This window comes from Colobus angolensis, unplaced genomic scaffold (assembly GCF_000951035.1).
Source record: "Colobus angolensis palliatus isolate OR3802 unplaced genomic scaffold, Cang.pa_1.0 Scaffold335, whole genome shotgun sequence".
Taxonomy (NCBI): Eukaryota; Metazoa; Chordata; class Mammalia; order Primates; family Cercopithecidae; genus Colobus; species Colobus angolensis.
In genome coordinates, this window is record NW_012116655.1 from 579816 (window position 1) to 599573 (window position 19758).

At 51.4% G+C, this 19758-nt stretch overlaps 1 protein-coding gene across 4 annotated transcripts in view; it reads left to right on the plus strand.

The window, feature by feature from the left end:
- Nucleotides 1-19758, plus strand: part of PEMT (phosphatidylethanolamine N-methyltransferase) — a 90537-nt gene that overhangs the window by 55802 nt on the left and 14977 nt on the right. For all 4 annotated transcript variants that reach the window (XM_011952145.1, XM_011952146.1, XM_011952147.1 and 1 more), the window contains exon 3: nt 17989-18104. In XM_011952145.1, coding sequence (XP_011807535.1) covers nt 17989-18104 — 116 coding nt within the window. The remainder of the gene's footprint in view (nt 1-17988; nt 18105-19758) is intronic.

The window sequence follows — 19758 nt, forward strand, 5'->3', positions numbered from 1 at the left end:
TTCCCTTGGGGCGTTGCTTCCAGGCTCAACTCAGATTCTGTTTTTTGCAGAAGGTGTCTCTGTCCTTCCAGGCCCCCAGCCTTTGTTCCTTGTCCTCCCCTGTCCCTGCACTCCTGTGGTGGGCCCTCCTGCTCCCGAGCCTCCTGCCTGGAGGCTGTGAGCTCCCTGCCACCTGCCTGGTCAGTCTTTCCTGCACCAGCCTCCCAGGACCCCTCCTGCCGACGCTCCTGAGAGATTCAGGCAGCAGTGCATGGGTGGGGCACAGTGGCTGTGGCAGACAGAGGGTGGTGATACAGGGGTGGAGTCCGACAGGCCGGATGCCTCAACACTTCTCAGCTGTGGGGCTGTGCCTGGGGCTCTGTGCCCCTGAATGAGGGCAATGGTTCCCTTGCACAGTGATTTTGTGAGCTGATTCGGGCCCCATGATTGTGCTTAGCTGACAGCACAGTGGCCCTCAGATAAATGAAAATACATGGTTACACAAAACCTGTTTACCGTAGCAAAATCCCACGAGCAGTCCCTCAGCTGGGGCAGGGACACACAGACTGTGGCACGTCCACACCAAAGAATTCTGCACAACCACAAAAGGAACAAGCTGGGGATACACGTGACACCCTGGGCGCATTGCAGAGGCATCACGCCGAGTGCAGGATGCCACAGCCCGTGCGATTCCACTTCTGTGACACTGGAAGAGGGAAACGGGATGGAACATAGGCCAGGAGTGTCTGGGGTGGGACAGGGAAGGGCCCGGCTCTGGGATGGAGCCTGGAGCCGGCTGGAAGTGCTCTGTGTCCTGATGTGGTGGTGGTATGCATTTGTCAAGACTCATACATCTGGTTGGAGCACAGTGGCTCACAGCTGTAACCCTAGCATTTTGGGAGGCTGAGGCAGGAGGGTTGCTTAAGGCCAAGAGTTGGAGACCAGCCTGGGCAACATAGCGAGACCGCATCTTTACTAAAATCAAACAACAACAAAACTCATAGACCTGTACATTAAAAAGGGTACATTTTACTCTATGTGTTACCTTCACAAATCTGACCTAAAAATGATTTTTAAAGTCCCCCCTTCTAAAATAAACTTATCTTTAAAAAACAAAAACAAAACAAAAAGCTGGCTGACAGTGGGTGCTACTACTAGCACATGGGCGTTGATGGTGATAATGTCTCTTGCCCATAAAAGGCCAGCTTGGAAACCTGAGCCCCAGCTGCTTATCAGCCTGTGTAGCCAGACAACCATTCTGCCACTCACCAAATATTTTCAAATTTCCTTTCCGAGGCAGGCTGAAGTCCAGGTAAATATTGACCCAAGAAGGCGGACCACGCTTTGTGCTATATTTGGTTAATAGTTGGAGTCACTCCTAAGCTACTTTTTCAGTTGCTTTGTACAGGTGGGTTTGTTTTACGCAGAAAGAAAAGACACTTTAAAAAGCTGTGCATAAATCAGACATCATAAATGCAGTAGAAAGCCTCCCTATTTAAATGACCCAGCGAATCTTCTGAGGAAACAACTGCCTCTTCCCCTTTAGTGTATTTATTATTATTTTTTTTCTTTTTTTGGAGACAGAGTCTTGTTCTGCCACCCAGGCTGGAGTGCGGTGGTGTAATCGAAGCTCCCTGCAGACTCAGATTCCTGGGCTCAAGTGATCCTCCTGCCTCAGTCTCTCAAGTAGCTGGGATTACAGGCATGTGCCACCATGCCCAGAGAATTTTTCAATTTTTTGTAGTGATAGGGTCTCACTTTGTTGCCCAGCCTGGGGTAAATTTTTAAATATATATTTTATTTAAGTGAGGGCTGTGACAGCAATGACACAATAGTGCCTCTGTCCTGGCCTGGGGCTCTCTGTGCCTCTGGTCGCCATCGTCTTTGGAGAAGCCACTCAGCGTGATGGAGTGATCTCTCTGCCTCCCTCTCCGGCTGGGCTCAGGTACCCAGCTCTTTAGCACCCGCCCTCTACCATTGTGGGGCCTGTGGGTCACTGAGGGCTGGGAGGGCTGGGACCCAGGCCCCTGACTGGCCCCGTATTGCAGCGTCAGGGAGACCACCTCAGACAGCAAGGATGGGCGTGCCATGGGTCCCAGCAGCAGCTGTCCCTTCCTGAGGAGGGCGTTTGCCAGCTGACCACTCCCTGGTGCTTTCTGACTTGATCTTCCCTGGAGGTGGCAGGTTGGATGTGAGGACGAGGTCCCACCAAGTCACAACGGTGTGACTGTCTTCCAACTCAACAAACATTCTCCGAGCCTCCTGGAAAGTTGAGTGGCAGGAAGGAAAGACACCTGCCTTCTACGCCATGCTGGGCCCTGCAGCAGGCACTGTCCGTGTCTCAAATCTCCCTCCCCAGAAAATCCAGGCACAGGTCACACTGCTGGAAGACTTGTCTGCCTCTCCCAGCCTCGGGGCCAGAACTTCCAGGAGCAAAGAGTGGTCTGGGGCTTTCCTTTTCTTCCTCCCACTCTATCTTATCTCCTCCTGCTTTCTCCCAGAAGACAAGTATCAGGGATGGAAGAGGTGGCCCTGTGGCAGAGCATGACTGATCAGCGGCTGAGTGGCACACACAGGGGATCCCGTCTGAGGCCTGGGCCAGCGTGGGGAAGGCTCCTGCAGGCTGCTGGGCATGGGGCTGGCTCGGGGTCCTGGGCTGGGCTGGGCTTGGGGGAGCACAGGTGTGTTGGGCTGGAGCTGGCCTCTGCTGTTGCTGAACCACAGTCACCCGTGGAGGGCGGGGCTTGGGGACCTGCAGGGACAGCATCTGCCCTCTGGCCGGTGGGGGGTTCTTAGCAGCAAGGCAAGGGGAAGGTAAAGGGGGTAGGCCCAGGAGCAGGTGTGGCGTCCTCACAGGAGCAAGGCAAGATTTGAGGAGCTCTGGGCTCCCACCTCTGAGCTGGACTCTGAGCATGCCGGCTCCCTCCTTCTTTCCAGGGCAACACCAGCCCAACCTTCAGGACAGAGCCATCTGCGTAAGCAGGGCTCGGAGACCCTCAGACAGATATGGAAAAGGAGCAAAATGTATTGTCATCGTCCAGCCTGAAATCTCCACTGGGACCTGTCATCAGAGCACGTGGCAGACACCCTGTCCCTCCCATGCCCCCCGGCCTGTAAGGGCAGCTGAGGCCATCTTACCTGCCGAGGGAGACCGCGCGCTCCCTGACTTCCTGGGCTGGGTGTTGGCACTGGTGAAGGATTTCGGGCTGTGGGCCTTTTGCCTTCCACTCAGACTGGGCCAGGCCCGACAGCACCATGAACAAGAGCCACCCTGAGTAGGGGCTGACACTGCCAGGCCAGCCCCGTCCTGCTCCCGGCCATACGAGGTCCCACGGGGCCAATGGACCATTTCAGTGGATACAGGGAGCATGGAGCATGAGTTGCACCTGGTGGGCGGGCAGGTGTGGCAGGCCCTCATGAGAGGAACACCACTGACTTTCCCACTGGGTGAGGGAGGGACAGCTCCGTGCCATTTCCCTCTGCTCAAACCCACAGGAGCCAGCCAGGGTGTGGACACTCCCATGAGGTCACCTTTGCTGGTCCTGGTCTGTTCCTTGCGGGGCTGCTGAGTTCTTGACGGAGGTGACAAGCGTCCCTGGGGCTCCCTTGTTGAGGAAGAAGGTTGGGGGCTGCCTGGTTCTGCTTCGGACCCAGAGGCAGACAGAGGAGGCCTTTGAACTTGGCCTGAGCTTGTTGGATGAAGCCAAGGACAGAGGCTGGGGTCTGAGAGAGGGGAGACGGTCCTGTGAACTCAGATTGGCACAGATCCCCCCGTCAGAGTTGGGAGGCCCCAGAATGTTCAGGAACAGCATGTGGCAGAGGTAATAACTGAAGCCAGACCTGAGTGACAATCCATTTACTCACTGTGTGTCCTTGGCAAGTCCTGTAAGGGAGGCACACTATCAGACGTCACCCATGGGACTGGCATGCTTATTGAATAGGATACATGGCTGCACTCACCTCAGCGCCTGGCGCACAGGAAGCCCTATGCCAGTGTCGGCTGACGTCACTGTGCCATGGGTGTCATCAGAGCCTGCATGCCACAGTTAGTTCAGTGGCACAGGGCCTGCATGCCACAGTTAAGGAGATTGCAGTCCCTTGGGGAGACAGTGGCAGAATTAGGGAGCCATCGCCAGACACTGGAACAAGTCCCCCACAGAACCCAAGGGAGGGCAGGACCATCCCCTGCTCACCGATGGGGACTGTCACCCTTAGGGAAGTTGGGGACCTGCCTGAGCTCACACAGCTGGGAAACAGTGAAGCCTGGATTTGCCTTCTAACTTTTTATTTTCAAAAATATGCAACATACATTAAACAAGAACCATTTAATGACCCCTGCACCACCGTACCCAATACCCAGCTTCAAGAATTCTCTCACAATATGTCATTCTTATTCCATCTCCACCTCTTCCCCTTCACTCCTGTCTGCTTCCTTTCACTAGAGTGTTTTAAAGCAAATCCAGACATCAGATTTCATCAGTAAATATCTCACATATATGTGAAATGCAGAATGTATCTCTAACAAGTAAGGACTTTTTTTTTTTTTTCTTGAGATGGACTCTTGCTCTGTCACCCAGGCTGGAGTGCAGTGGCACGATCTCAGCTCACTGCAACCTTGTCTCCTGGGTTCAAGCGATTCTCCTGCCTTAGCCTCCTGAGTAGCTGGGACTACAGGTGCACGCCACTATACCCGGCCAATTATTTTTTAGTAGAAACGGGGTTTCACCATGTTGGCCAGGATGGTCTCGATCTCCCAACCTTGTGATCCACCTGCCTCGGCCTCCCAAAGTGCTGGAATTACAGGTATGAGCCACCATACCCGGCAACTAGTAAGGACTTTTAATAATATAATACATTAAACATTCAGTAAAATTAATAATTTCATTTTAAAATAGACTTACAGGCCAGGCGTGGTGGTTCAGCCTGTAATCCCAGCACTTTGGGAAGCCAAGACTAGTGAATCACCTGAGGTCAGGAGTTTGAGACCAGCCTGGTCAACATGGTGAAACCCTGTCTCTACTAAAAATACAAAAATTAGCTGGGCATAGTGGCGCACTCCTGTAATCCCAGCTACCCGGGAGGCTGAGACACGAGAATCACTTGAACCCAGGAGGCAGAGGTTGCAGTGAGCTCAGACTGCACCACATGCTCCAGCCTGGATGACAGAGTGAGACTCCATCTCAAAATATAAAATAAAATAAAATAGCCTCATAGAGGAATAACCAACTTACAACAAAGTGCACCTACATGAAGCATACAATTTGAGTTGTCTTTTTTTAGAGATGGGGTCTTGCTGTGTTACCCAGGCTGGTGTGCATTCATGCTGCAGTGTCGAACTCCAGGGCTCAAGTGATCCTCCCACCTCAGCTTCCAGAGTAGCTCGGACTACAGGCATGTGCCACTGCACTGGCTAATGTTTTTATTTTTGTAGAGATGGGGGTCTCACCATCCGGCCAAGTCTTGTCTCAAACTCCTGGGTTCCAGCAGTCCTCCTGCCTTGGCCTGGCAAAGTCCCAAGTGCTGGGATTACAGGCCAGAGCCGCTATGCCCCGCCTACAATTTGAGTTTTGACATGTTTCTCCAGCCAGGAGGCATGTGCTTGGGTAAGACTGTGAACAAATCCATTCCCATCTTTGAGATCCCCTGGTGCCTCTTGCCCCTTCTGACCCAGGCTGCTGCTGATCTGCTTTCTGTCACTGGACGTTAGTTTGCATTTTCAGGAATTTTATGAAAATGGAATCATACAGTATACACTATGTTTGTCTGGCTTCTTTCACTCAGCATAGTTACTTTGTGGGTGATGGATGCTCTTGCAGGGACTGGTAGTTCCTTTTTATTGCTGAGTAGTGTTCCATTGTATCCATTCACCATGGTTTGTTTACTCATTCACTGGTTGATGGACATTTGGGTTGTCTCCAGGTTTTGATTATTACAAGTAAAGCTACTGTAAACATCCATGTTGAAGTCTGCCTGGATAGCTGATTTCATCTTTCTTAAGTAAATACTAGTAGTGGAATGGCTGGGTCATGTGGTGGTAGGTGTGTGAGTAATGCTTCAAGAGACTGCCAAACTGCACTGGCCGTGGTGGCTCATGTCTGTAATCCCTTGGGAGGCCGAGGCAAGTGGATCACCTGAGGTCAGAAGTTCAAGACCAGCCTAGCCAACATGGTGAAACCCCCATCTCTACTAAAAATACAAAAATTAGCTGGGTGTGATGGCGTGCGCCTATAATCCCAGCTACTTGGGAGGCTGAGGCAGGAAAATTGCTAGAACCTGGGAGGCTGTGAGCCGAGATCACGCCACTGCACTCCAGCTTGGGCAACAGAGCAAGACTCTATCACAAAAAAAAGAGAGACACTGCCAAACTGCCTTTGGAAGTGATTGTGCCGTTCTCCATCCTGACCAGCAAGGAGTGAGCATTCCGGTTGTTCTGCTTCTCTCTAACCCTTCTTACTTTTAGCCATTTTGTAAGAATTATTTATATATTCTAGATATAATCCTTTATCAGATAAATAATTTACAAATATGTTCACCCATTTTGTGGGTTGTCTTTGTATTTTCATGATAGAATCTTTTGAAGTAGAAAAGTCTAAATATTTGATAAAGCCAATTTATTTTTCTTTTGTTGCTTGTGGTTTTGGTGTCACGTCATAGAAACCATTGCTAAATCCAAGATCATGAAGAGTTACATCTATGTTTTCTTCTAAGAGTTTTATAGTTTTAGCTCTTACATTTAGGTCTTCGATCCATTTTGACTTAGTTTTTGTATATGATGTGAGGCTGAGAGTCCACCTTCATTCTTTTGCATGTGAATATCCTGTTGTCCTGGTGCTATTTGCTGAAAAGACTATTCTTTCCACATACATTTGTTTTGGCAGCCTTGTTGGAAATCACTTGCCATGTCTGTGGAAGTTTATTTCTGAGCTCTCTATGCTATTCTATTGGTCTATGTCTATCCCTATGTCAGTGCCACACTGTCTTGATTACTGTTGCATTGTGGTAAGTTTGAAATCAGGAAATTTGAGTCCTCCAACTTTGTTTTTTTTTTTTTTTGAGACGGAGCCTGGCTCTGCTGCCCGGGCTGGGGTGTAGTGGCGTGATCTCGGCTCACTGCAACCTCCGCCTCTCAAGTTCAAGCAATTCTCCTGCCTCAGCCTTATGAGTAGCTGGGATTACAGGTGCCTGCCACCACACTCGGGTAAGTTTTGTCTTTTCAGTAGAGATGGGTTTCGCCATGTTGACCAGGCTAGTTTTGAACTCCTGATCTCAGGTGATCTGCCTGCCTTGGCCTCCCAAAGTGCTGGGATTATGGGAATGAGCCATGGAGCCTGGCGTGTTTTTTTTTTTTTAAAGATTGTTTTGGATATTTCGTGACCCTTGAATATCTATATGGATGTTAGAATCAGCTTGTCAGTTTTACAAAGAAGCCAGCTGAGATTCTGATTGTGATTGCATTGAATCTCTACATCAGTTTGGAGAGTATTGCTATCTTAACCAGTCTGTAATCCATGAACATGGGATGTCTGTCCATTTATTTAGATCTTTTGTTTCTTTGAACAATGTTTCATTTTCAGAGAGTAAGTTTTGTACTTTTGTTATATTTATTCTTAAGTATTTTACTCCTCTAAACACTGTAGTAAATGGAATTGTTTTCTTGATTCCTACTTTCAGAATTTTTATTGCAAGTATATAGGAATACAATCATATCTTGTAGCCTTGCTAAACTCATTTATTAGCTTGAATTTTTTTTTAGTGGATTCCTGAGGATTTTTCAGGTATGAGATTATGTCACCTGTGGATAGAGTTGTTTTACATATTTCTTTTCCGTCTGAATGCCTTTATTTCATTTTCTTGCCCAATTGCCCTGGCTAAAAACTCTAGTACAACGTTGAATTGCAGTGGTAAGAGTGAATGTCCTTTCACTGTCTTGTTGCTGAGTTTAGGGGGAAGGCATCCAGTCTTTCAGCGTTAAGTATAACGTTAGCTCTGGATTTTTCTGCCCATTGAAAAAAATTGAATTTTTTGTTTCCTTATTATCAAGTTTTAAGAGTTCTGTATATATTTTTGATATAAGTCCCTCAAGAAGTACATGCTTTGCCGATATTTTCTGCCAGTCTGTGGCTGATCCTTTCATTCTATCAAGAATGTCTTTTGAAGAGAAGAAGTTTTAAAAGTTTGATGAATTTCAAGTTACCACGTTTTCTTTTATGAATCATGCTTTTCATATTTTGCCTAAGAAATCATCATGTAATCCAAGATCATAAAGATTCTCTCTAGTCTATTTTCTTCTAAACGTTTTAGAAGGCTTTATATATTTAGATTATTTATATATAGATTTAGGTTTATATTTCTATTTATAGTCCATCTTGAATTCATTTTTGTATTTTTTCTGAGTTATGGATTGAAGTTCACTTTTTTTTTTGGCATATGATAGCCAATTGTTCCAGTGGCATCTGTGGAAATGGCCTTGCTCCACTGAACTGTGTTAGCACTTTGTCAGACATCTCAAAATCTGGTTGTGTTAGTTCCACTTTGTCCTTTTATTTCAAAGTATTCTAAGTTTTTTGTATTTTCATATCCATCTATTTGTGGTTTCCATCTGATTTTTGACATAGACAATTATTGTTGTCTGTGAATAAAGACAATCCTAATGAGACGGACTGAGATCCTGTCTTATAAAAAAGATTTAAAAAACAATTTCAGAATAATGCGTTAGTGTCCTAGCAACCTCGGCATGTCCACCTTTAGCCAGCTGGGGAGCTTCAAGTGTTTCTTACTGTTCTTCTGGCGTTTCCACCTCGTCTTTCATAGCTTTCAGTCTCAGGTTCAACATCTTCTGTTCCCAGAGTAGACTAGAATCGGCCTTTAAACGAGGAGCGCTGGTTATTTTTAGTGAAAAATGATATTTGGAGACCACAGTTTGAATGCTAGGGTGCTCACTGTTCCAGGCCTCTCTAGGAAAAATGAATTTTGTTTTTTTTTTTTTGAGATGGAGTCTCAGTCTGTCACCCAGGCTGGAGTACAGTGGAGCTATCTTGGCTCACTGCAAGCTCCGCCTCCTGGGTTCACGCCATTCTCCTGCCTCAACCTCCTGAGTAGCTGGGACTACAGGCGCCTGCCACCACGCCTGGCTAATTTTTTGTAATGGAAAAATGAATTTGTTAGAAATAGAAATAAATCATGAGTTCATACCAATATTTCCATTTCAGAAGTTTTTGTTCAACCTTTTAATTTCATTTTTGTACCACTTTTCTCTTGTAGGAAGCTTGGATCCTAAATACAGTAACATAATGTGTATAATAGTCAAAATAATAATATCTGTATTCTTAAATATTTTATAACCAACAATAGATTTACTCGATGCAATCTAGAATCTTTCTGGGTTCTTTTGTCCTCAGGTTGTGCAGCAGGAGGGAGGATTACTCAAAATACTATGTTTCAAAATCACTTGAAACTTCTTATCTGTGTTTTTACCAGGTTCATTGATTGAGTTTTTGGATTTCTAGTAGTTCCTTTGTTCTTACTCTTTTTACTTTTTTTGGAGACGGAGTCTCTCTGCCACCCAGGCTGGAGTGCAATGGTGCCATCTCAGCTCACTGCAACCTCTGCCTCCCAGGTTCAAGGGATTCTCCCACCTCAGCTTCCTAAGTAGCTGGGATTACAGGCACCTGCCATCATGTCCGGCTAATTTTTGTATGTTTGTAGAGACGGGGTTTCACCATGTTGGTCAAGCTGGTCTTGAACTCCTGACCTCAGGTGATCTGCCCGCCTTGGCTTCCCAAAGTGCTGGGATTACAGGCGTGAGCCACCACACCCACCCTGTTCTTACTCTTAATTATGCAAAACATTTACATGGTTCCATAGTCAACAAAGGACATTTGTAAATGTCTGGCATGTCTCCTCCCTCACCTGTAGGTGATCATTTTGATCAGTTTTGGGTTTGTCCTTCCCGTTTCTTTTTGAAAATGTAAGCAAGTGCTGTGTGTGTATCTCCCCCCAGCCCCTCTTCATTTTCTTATACAACAGGTTGGGTGCACCTTCTTCTGCACCTGCTTTTTTACTTAATAAATATATCCTGGAGCTCACACCATAGCAATAGATAGAAATCTTCTTCTTTCCTTTCTCCAAGGAGCCCTTCTCCAGCGTGGGGCTGTAGCGCAGTTCATGCAGCCCCTCCCCCTGCCAGTGGACACTGGGGTGGGTTCCATCTTTATAGGATGCTATAGGTAGTGCTGGAGCTAGAATTTAAACTCAGAGCCCATGTTCCTATTGCTCTTTTTCCTGCGCTATGCGGACCGTCCTAATGGAGGAGTCAGGGAGCAAAGCGGAGTGAAGAGGTTGAGCGTGAGCACTGAGGCTGGGGGAGGCGAGCATCCCCCACTGTGCCATGGCCCCTCAGGTGTGAAGCTGGATCATGCCGCTTTGCTGGGACCTCAGGTGCGGGTTGTCTGGAAGTGGGCAGCTGGTGCTGGGACCTGCTCTCTGGCACTGCAGTGAAAAGTGCACCCACCGCAGGGTGAGAGCTTGGGTGTACCTTGGAAAGTGATTGATTCACTGGACTAGCTGGTGGAGCGGGCAGGTCTGTTGACCCGTTGGGCTCGCCAACATTGTCCAACAGACAATGACTGTTGGAGACCTTGGGCAGGCGGTGTCACGTGGAAGCGCAGTTGAGCAATGTGCTGTGGGACGCTTTGGATGCTGCCCTGAGCTGCCACTCCTGTGTCCTGTGTCCTGTGTCCTGGAGAGGCCCTGGCCCAGGTTCAGCAGCACTGGCCAGATTGGGGCAGATCTGAAAGGAGCCAGGGCTGTGCACACCTGGCAGAGCAGGTGGAGCTGGGTGTTGGGAAGGGCAGGTGTGATCCAGGTCATGGGGCTGGCTGGGCCTAGCATGTGCAGAGCAGAGAGGGCTGACACAGTGCAACCTGGGAGAGCTGCCTGTTCATACACACACTTGCTCACTGGCCCAGGGCGTGCCTAGCTGGCAATGACTGGGTCCTGTTCTGGGCTCTGCTGAGCTCCCCCACACACACCCCATCCACCATGAGCCCTGGTGAGAAGGGAGAGGGGTCTAGGCCCCGCTGGGACGCGCAGTGTGGACAGCACTTGGCGTGCACATGAGGCTTATGTGACGGTATCACAGTGACCTTGATCAGGGGCTGGGGAGGAAACTCCTCGATGGGCTGTCCTCTTGCTGCTGGGCCTGGGCCATCGGGGCCGGCCTGTGGGATGCCCGGTGGGCTTGGTAGCCTCAGCCATCCTTGTCAACTCCAGTGGGACTGGGGGATCCTGAATCCTGCCTCCTGATGCCAGTGGAGCTCTGAGTTTCTGTTCAGAAGGCCAATGGAGGGCTGGGCTCCGCCGCCTCTGATGTCCCTGACCTCTCATAGGAGCCTGTGGTTCTAGGGGGCCAGGGTGGGATGAGGGAGAGACAGGAATCATGGGCAGGCTCCCTGCTGCCCCGGGGACCTCTCACTCAGACCTTTGTATGTCACCTACAGGTACCCGGCGGGGACCTTAGGGCCCCTCCTCTCTTCATTTGACCCAGCTAGTGGCCCCCTCCTTTCTGGCTCCCTGCAGGGCCAGGGAAAGAGGAGAGGAGAGAAGGCCACAGAGCGCTGACGTATCCATCATTCCACACAGACCCGTGCTTGTTGAGTGCCTCCTCGGGTGGCAGCCCCACGCGGGATTCAGCATACTGCAGGCAGAGGTGGACGCAGTGTGAACTGTTAGGCCACGGCCACATCTCACCGGGGCTGTGAGGCAGGAGTTCAGGAGTGAGAAGGCACTGGCTGCGGCTCCCGGGGCGGAAAAGGGGCCAGTCAGGCAGGCGGAGGGGTGGGTCCAGCTGTAGGAGCTAGGTGGGGGCGGTTCAGGAGGCAAAAGCAGGAAGGCAAAAGGAAGCTTGGAGCACATGAGCCCCTCTTTGCTGGCGCATGGCCCACGTCCTCTGAATGAAAGGGACGGGCTCCTTCAGTGGTTCTGTGGGCCCTTGGAAAAGCTCTTGGAAGCACCAGCTTGTCCCCAGCATCCATTACCAATGCGAAGCACTAGCCCTTTGCTTGGGGCATTCTAGATCCCCAGGTGCCCAGGCTGGGAGCCCTGGGCCAGCTGGTGGGGGTCCTGGCTGTGGAATCCAGATGGGACCTGCCACTGCAGCTGGGTGTTAGGCGGATTTAGCCAGGAAAGGACGAGGTGGGAGAGAAGGAGCTTCTGAGAGTCAGTCAAGGGCTGGCCGCAGAGGGAGAGGCCTGGCAGCTGGCGAGCCCAGTGTGGCACAGTTCTGTCTGCCTGTCCTCTCCCTAGGGACACTGCTTCACAACAGACTTTCTCCATGAGCTTTGCTGGGGCCCATCAGGCCAATAGCTCGGTCTTATGCCTTTTGACTCTCACCCTTTTGCACACTCCAAAACAAAACAAACAGCAGCACGGCCGTGCGCCCTCACGCCGTGGTATAGACATCGCTCCAGGCATTTCATGGGCAGGAATTCGCTTAATCCGCACAGCAACTCTGTGACGCAGTAGAGAGTATTATTAGCTCCATTTTACAGATCAGGAAACAGGCAGAGAGAGGGGAAATAACCTGCCAAAACTGCAAGTAGAGGAGCCGGTGTTTGAGCCTAGAACCTGGCACTGGGAACCATCAGCTGCCCTGCTGGGCACTGGGGTGGACACTCGCCCATCAGTCCTTCAATGAGTGTGAAGGAGCCATGTCTCACTTCAAAGGGGGTTTAAAAAACTCTACAGGCCAGGCGCCGTGGCTCACGCCTATAATCCCAGCACTTTGGGAGGCAGAGGCAGGCGGATCACAAAGTCAGGAGATCGAGACCATCCTGGCTAACATGGTGAAACCCCGCCTCTACCAAAAATACAAAAAAAAAATTAGCCAGGCGTGGTGGCGGGCGCCTGTAGTCCCAATTACTCAGGAGGCTGAGACAGGAGACTGGCGTGAACCTAGGAGGCAAAGCTTGCAGTGAGCCGAGTTTGTGCCTCTGCATTCCAGCCTGGGTGACAGAGCGAGACTCCGTCTCAGAAACAAAAACAAAAACAGAAAAAACTCTACCCTCGCTGGGCACGGTGGCTCACGCCTGTCATCCCAGCACTTTGAGAGGCCAAGGCAGGCGGATCGCCTGAGGTCGGGAGTTTGAGACCAGCCTGACCAACATGGAGAAAACCCATCTCTACTAAAAATACAAAATTAGCCGGGCATGGTGGCGCATGCCTGTAATCCCAGCTACTTGGGAGGCTGAGGCAGGAGAATCGCTTGAACCTGGTAGGTGGAGGTTGTGGTGAGCCGAGATCGCACTCCAGCCTGGGCAACAACAACGAAACTCCATCTGAAAACAAAAACAAAAATAAAAAACTCTGCTTTCTGCGGCCTCACTTCAAGGACGCGTAGGAAATTTGAGAGGCCGATGGGAAGTTTCTAGGAAAGGGTCTTGTCCCAGAAGGGGGTCCTGCTTCTTGGGCCCTCACTGCATAGCTGGACTGGTGGAGGCCCTGCAGGCTGGGAGGCTGTGCTCGTTGCCAAGATTTGGGAAGCCCTGGCTTTTATGTGAAAAACGCTGAGTGTTTAATTGTTGATCCAAATATTTTAAACATGCTATGAGTTTGACTAGGACACATCTAGTCTGCCAGTTACAACCTCTGAGTCCGAGGACACCAAGAATAGTGCCCTGGAAAGGGCAGGGAAGAAGCATGGGTCCTGGCCTGGAGACGGAGGCCAGAGCTGCCACCTCAGGCCAGACAGGCACCACAGGCATGTGCATGGGCAGAGGTGGTTCCCATCTGAGTGGGACCCAGAAGGAAATCAGACCCAGTCTCTGCTCTGAGCCACGAATAGGGGGAGAGACAGGCGCTCTCACATGCCCTGGGCCACATGCCAGGGCCGAGAGCCTTTCATCCCTCACCTGCTCTGCCCCTCCCACCACGCTGGCTCGCGGATCGGGGTGGGGGGTACTGTCCATCCTGTTTTTCGTACTTTGCAGGTAACTCAGTTGAGGTAGCGGACAGCTGACTGATTTGCCTATGAAGTGCTGTTGGCTTTCCAGGATGGTGTCCCTGGGTCTCAACCCCATCCGTTTTCCTCCCACTCCACTTGCCTTGGGCCTGTCTCTTCTGCCCTAGGATAGAGGCTGTGGGTGAGATTTGCAAAAAAAGAAAAGAAAGGGAGCCAGCCAGCATTTGGGGAGGAGACCTGTGTGTTCCAGAGCTCAGCTGGGGACTCCTTGCCAGGGTGTGGGAGAGGCTGGGCTACTGAATGGAGCAAACACACACCCAGGGCCTGGTTACATTAGGGTTACAGGTCAACAGCACAGACTGTTTTATGATTAAAGGCAGTCCCATGGGACAGCTCGCACCAAAACATGGTTTGCTTTTTGTTTGTTTGTTGTTTGATACAGAGTTTCGCTCTATCGCCCAGGCTGGGGTGCAGTGGCGCGATCTCGGCTCACTGCAATTTCTGCCTCCAGGGTTCAAGCGGTTCTCCTGCCTCAGCCTCCTGAGTAGCTGGGACTACAGGTGCCCGCCACTGCACCCAGCTAATTTTTGTATTTTTAGTAGAGACGGGGTTTCACCATGTTGGCCCGGCTGGTCTCAAACTCCTGACCTCATGACCCTCCCGCCTCGGCCTCCCAAAGTACTGGGATTACAGACGTGAACCACTGCGCCCGGCCAGTTTGTTGTTTATCTGAAGCTTACATTTACCTGGAGGATCCTGGCAGCCCCGGGGAGAGGGAATTTGAGCCAGGGGCGTGCAGGGTTGGGCAAATGAATCCCCACTGTAGGATTCTGGAAACCTAGAAGACAGACAAAAACCAGGAGCAGTGACAGCAGAGAGCCGGGCCACGCTGCTGCCACTAAGGGCTCCCATGCATGGCCCTGGGAGGTGACTGCATCCCGCACCCACTCATTGTTGGATGAAATGAGCAGCTGGGCTCCCAGAGAGGGCACAGTGGTGCTGCCAGGCAGGGAAGGAAGTTCTGGGAGTCCTGCTGGCTGCTGGTTTATCGATTGCCTCGGAATAATAGCCCCATCGAATACCAGCCCGCTGGGAGGCAAGGCGTGGTTTCCTCTTTTTCTTTTCCACATGGGCTAGTCTTGCTTGATGCTTTTCTGCTGTCGTTAGATTGTTCTGAAAGCTCATTTAGCATTGGCCCTTTCCGAGGCTAAGGGACAGGTGTGGCTTGACTCTGTTGAGGGAGGGGTGCTGTATGGGAGGCCGAGGATGGCAGAGAGAGCCCTTGAAGGAAAGGTTTTTGTTATTTTTGCTTTTGTTTTTTGTGATGGAGTCTTGCTCTGTTGCCAGGCTGGAGTGCAGTGGCGCCATCTCGGCTCACTGCAACCTCCGTCTCCTGGGTTCAAGCGATTCTTCTGCTTCAGCCTCCCAAATAACTGGAACTATAGATGCATGCCACCATGCCCGGCTAATTTTTGTATTTTTAGTAGAGACAGGGTTTCACCTTGTTAGCCAGGATGGTCTGGATCTCTTGACCTTGTGACCCACCTGCCTTGGCTTCCCAAAGTGCTGGGATTACAGGCGTGAGCTACCGCGGCCGGCCGGAAAGGTATTTCTTCATCGTTAGGGAAATGCAGACCAAAGCCACCTCACACCCATTCGGTTGGCTACAAAAATTTTTTTTTTTCTTTTCTTTTTTTTTTTTTTGAGACAGGGTCTTGCTCTGTCTTCAGGCTGGGGTACAGTGGTGTGCCATCTTGGCTTACTGCAGCCTCGACCTTCTAGGCTCAGGCAATCTTCCGGCTAATTAAATTTTTTTTTTTGGAGAAACAGGGTCTCACTATATCTCCCAGGCTGGTCTTGAGCTCCTGGTCTCAAGCAGTCCTCCCACCTCAGCCTCCCAAAGTGCTGGGATTATAGGTGTGAGCCACCACGCGCAGTGTCCTCCCCACCTCCGAAGGCTATAATTTTTAAAAACGGAAAATAACTGGTGTTGGGGAGGATGTGGAGAAACTAGAATCTTCATGCGTTGCTGGTAGGGCTGGAAAATGGGGCAGCCACTGTGGCAAACAGTTTTGCAGCTCTTCAATAAATAGATTTACCATGTGACCCAGCAATTCCACTCCTAGGTGTATACCTGAGAGCAATGAAAACACACATCCACAAAACACTTGGGCACGATTGTTCCTAGCAAGTGCCTGAATGTTGCTTGGCTTTGGCTTTGGTCACTGTGAACAATGCTGCTAACGCAAAACCCAAGTGTCCATCAGCTGCTGAACTGGTGGACAAAATCTTTGTATACTGGAGTTGTATTCAACCGTAAGAGGGAATGAAGTGCATTTATGCGCTGTGGCACCGACGAACCTTGAGAACATTACATAAAGTCAAAGCAGCCAGACACAAAAAAAACGTGATTCAGTTTATATGAAACGTCCAGAATAGGCGAATCCATAGAGACAGAAAGCAATGAGTGGTTGCCAGGGGCTGGCAGAGGGGGGATGGGGAGGGACTGCCGATGGGGACGAGGTTTCTACTTGGGGTGATGAAATGTTCTGGACTTGAACCGTGGTGATGGTTGCACAACTAAAAACCACTTTGAGTTTTATCTCAAAATTGGAACAAAACAGAAGAAAGCAGGCTGTGGTCCTGGGCCCCCGCAGCGCTCTCGGCAGGCTGCTTCTCTTCTGCCCCCACCGCTGACCCACACATTCCCAGCAGAGTCACTGCAGCCCCCTCACCCCTGCAGCGCGCATTCCTTCCTCCTTTTGAGCTTCCCACAGAGTCAGCAGCGGCCACCTGCTGAGACCTGGACTAGGGCCTTCTTACCTTCTGGGAGAATTGGCTGCAGTGCCAACAGCTGGTTGAGGGGAAGGCCCGGGAGCAACCTCCTTCACCTCTCCTTCCTGTAAACTTTGGCGTGTCCCCCGCCCCCACCATCCGCTGCTCCCTGGCCTACCACTGCCAAGGGGCTCTGAGGACAGGAGCCAGGGCTGGCCAGAGGACTCACTAGGGAGCCACCTCCTGGGAGTCAGTGGCCTTGACGAAATCATTGCTAATCACTCTCCCACTGCAACTGCTGGGAAAGGCAGGTCCACTGGGGAAGTGGAGCAGGCAGCAGTCTTGGCTGGGGCTGGGGTGGAGATAGGTAGCTGGGAGCAGGCCCCTGAGGCTCTTTCTGTGCACACACAGGCGCCTGTTCTGGGCCCACAGGCAACTTGCTCACGTACCTAGAGCCCAGCACCTGACTCCAGGCTGCAATGTTTGTCTTTTTGCATCCTCCTTGCCCCCTCCCCTTCTCTCCCTCCGTTCCTTCCTCAGAATGCTGGGCCAGGCCCCGGGGGATGACCAGCTCAGGACTATGGAAACAGCAGAGAGGCAGGAAGAGCTCCCTTCTCTCCACTGTTGGTGGCTAGATGCTGAGATTCCAGATGTGATTAGTTTGAAAAAAATAAAGTAAAAGGATTCTGAGGCTACAAGTCACTGTTTGAAAGTCTGTGCCTTGGGAAGAGCACTTGGGCAGAGGGAGGAGGCTGAGGGATTTGCTTTGCTTTGCTTTGCGCCTGTGATGGACGCTTTGTGAGGCCCCCAGCGGGAATGTGGGCCTGTGCTCTGAAGGCCGCGTGCTCCTGCAGCCCTGGGCTCCTCTGGCAGTTCTGCTGGGGCCCTTTTAGAGTCTGTGGGAGGCACTCAGCAGCTCCCAGGTAGGGCCTGAGGTCAGACCCCATGTGTCTGCCCAGGGACAGATCTTCTCAACCAGACTCTCTTTCTGCCTCTTGGTGGGCTCATGGCTGTGTCTGGTTGAAGGGTTGTTTCCAGAAGGACCTTGTCCGTCCAGATGAACAGAGCAAGTATGAAAATCCCTGTGGAACTTGCTCTAGGGCAGATAATGGGTGGCTTGGGTGCACGTGGTTGTTGCTCCTGTGTAATTCTTCTTCTTCAAAAATGAAGGCTTTGGAGACTGGAGACTGGGAAACAGAGAGAGGCATGTGCCCCCCACCCCCACCCTGGAGTCTCCCCAGCAAACATCTCACTCTTGTTCTCTGCCCATGGTTTAGGTTGCACGATGGGAACACAAGACCCGCAAGCTGAGCAGGGCCTTCAGATCCCCCTACCTGGCCTGCTACTCCCTGAGCGTAACCATCCTGCTCTTGAACTTCCTGCGCTCACACTGGTAAGCACAGCCCTCTCACTGGGGAGCCACAACCCCTGGGCTAGCGGGAGGGCCACCACTGGTGGTACTTTGTCCCTCACCATGCGGGAGCCTTGTGTCTGAGCACGCAGGGGTCAGCTCTCAGAGCCACCTCCCACAGTGAGCCACCCTACCCTTCCCAGTCGTTTAGACTCTGGCCAGCAGTGGAGCCCCAGTGACCTCAGGAATGGGGGTATGTGAATGGGGGACAGGGGACAATGCCTGGGTGGTCCCAAGGTCACATCCTAGCCTCTGCCATGCAGCCAATGCTGTTTTAGGAGTCTCCTCCAGGAAGCACCCAGTCAGAAGGTAGATGCCAGGTTGGGAGCCTTCAGGGGTCAGGCCTGACCGTCTCGTCAGGTTAGGCTTGAAGCAGCGTCAGAAAGCTTCTTTGAGGCCGGGCGCGATGGCTCACACCTGTAATCCTAGCACTTTGGGAGGCCAAGGTGGGTGGATCACCTGAGGTCAGGAGTTCAAGACCACCCTGGCCAACATGGTGAAACTTGGTCTCTACTAAAAATACAAAAATTAGCCGGGCATGGTGGCACGCGCCTATAGTCCCAGCTACCTGGGAGGCTGAGGCAGGAGAATTGCTTGAACCTGGGAGGCGGAGATTTCAGTGAGCCGAGATTGTGCCATTGCACTCCAGCCTGGACAACAGAGCGAGACTCCGTCTCAAATTTTTTTTAAAAAAGAAAGCTTCTTTGCCCATCTCTGGACTTGGGACAGCCCCTTCCTGCTGCCAAATGAAAAGGTCAGAGAAGAGGAACTGGAACTAGGTGATGAGGCACAGCCCACTGCACTTAGAAGTGAATTTGTCTGCCCAGACACCAGGCTAGACAAGGCCCACCTGCGTGGACTGTGATGGCCGCAGGCGACCTGGGGATGCAGGCTGTGCAGGGCAGCTGCCCCATCTCTGGGCCCCGGTCTCACCTCCCACCGTACCCTGAGAATCGTTGCACATGGCAGCTCATGGACTAAACATGGACCACGTGGTGCTTCAAAAAATGAGAAACTGTCTGCACCAGAGAGAATCCCCATTTTTGACTTGTCGAGACAGACCAGAAGCTCTGTGTGTGCCTGACCACACCCCACATGGAACACTCACTGGGGCCGAGGCACAGCTGCCCCTTTGTATAGGGTGCGTGCAGCCTGGCTCTCCCCATGGCCCCATCTTCCTTGGACCAGCCTGGCCTGAAGGCACTGGGTGCGCACAGGAAGGGGCCTACGGATGCTCCATGCAGGCACGTGTGGAGCCGGGGCAGGCCTGGCTGGTGGTCAGGCCCCTTGCACACTCACCGAGGGTGGCCCAGGCCTTCCCCGTCTGTGGCCAGGCACCCTTGCTGCCTTCCCATCCTTGTTGTGGGCTTAGCCACAGGAATGTTGGTGAGCAGCGTGGTCAGGGTCCTACTGAGGTCAGCCTTCTGCACTGAACCCCTGGCTCCTGGGCTTTGCTTCTTGGCGCTTTGGGCCAGGGCTGCCTGTTGTCTCTAGGCCTGGGTGGGTATCCCAGGTCTTGGTCCTCAGAGGGGTGGGTCCCCTGGCACCTGCCCTGGGTTGAGTGATGTGAAGAAGTTTCCCCAGAGAGGGCTTTTCACCCCTCAGAGGGCAAGGGGCTTGGCCCATGGCACCGCCT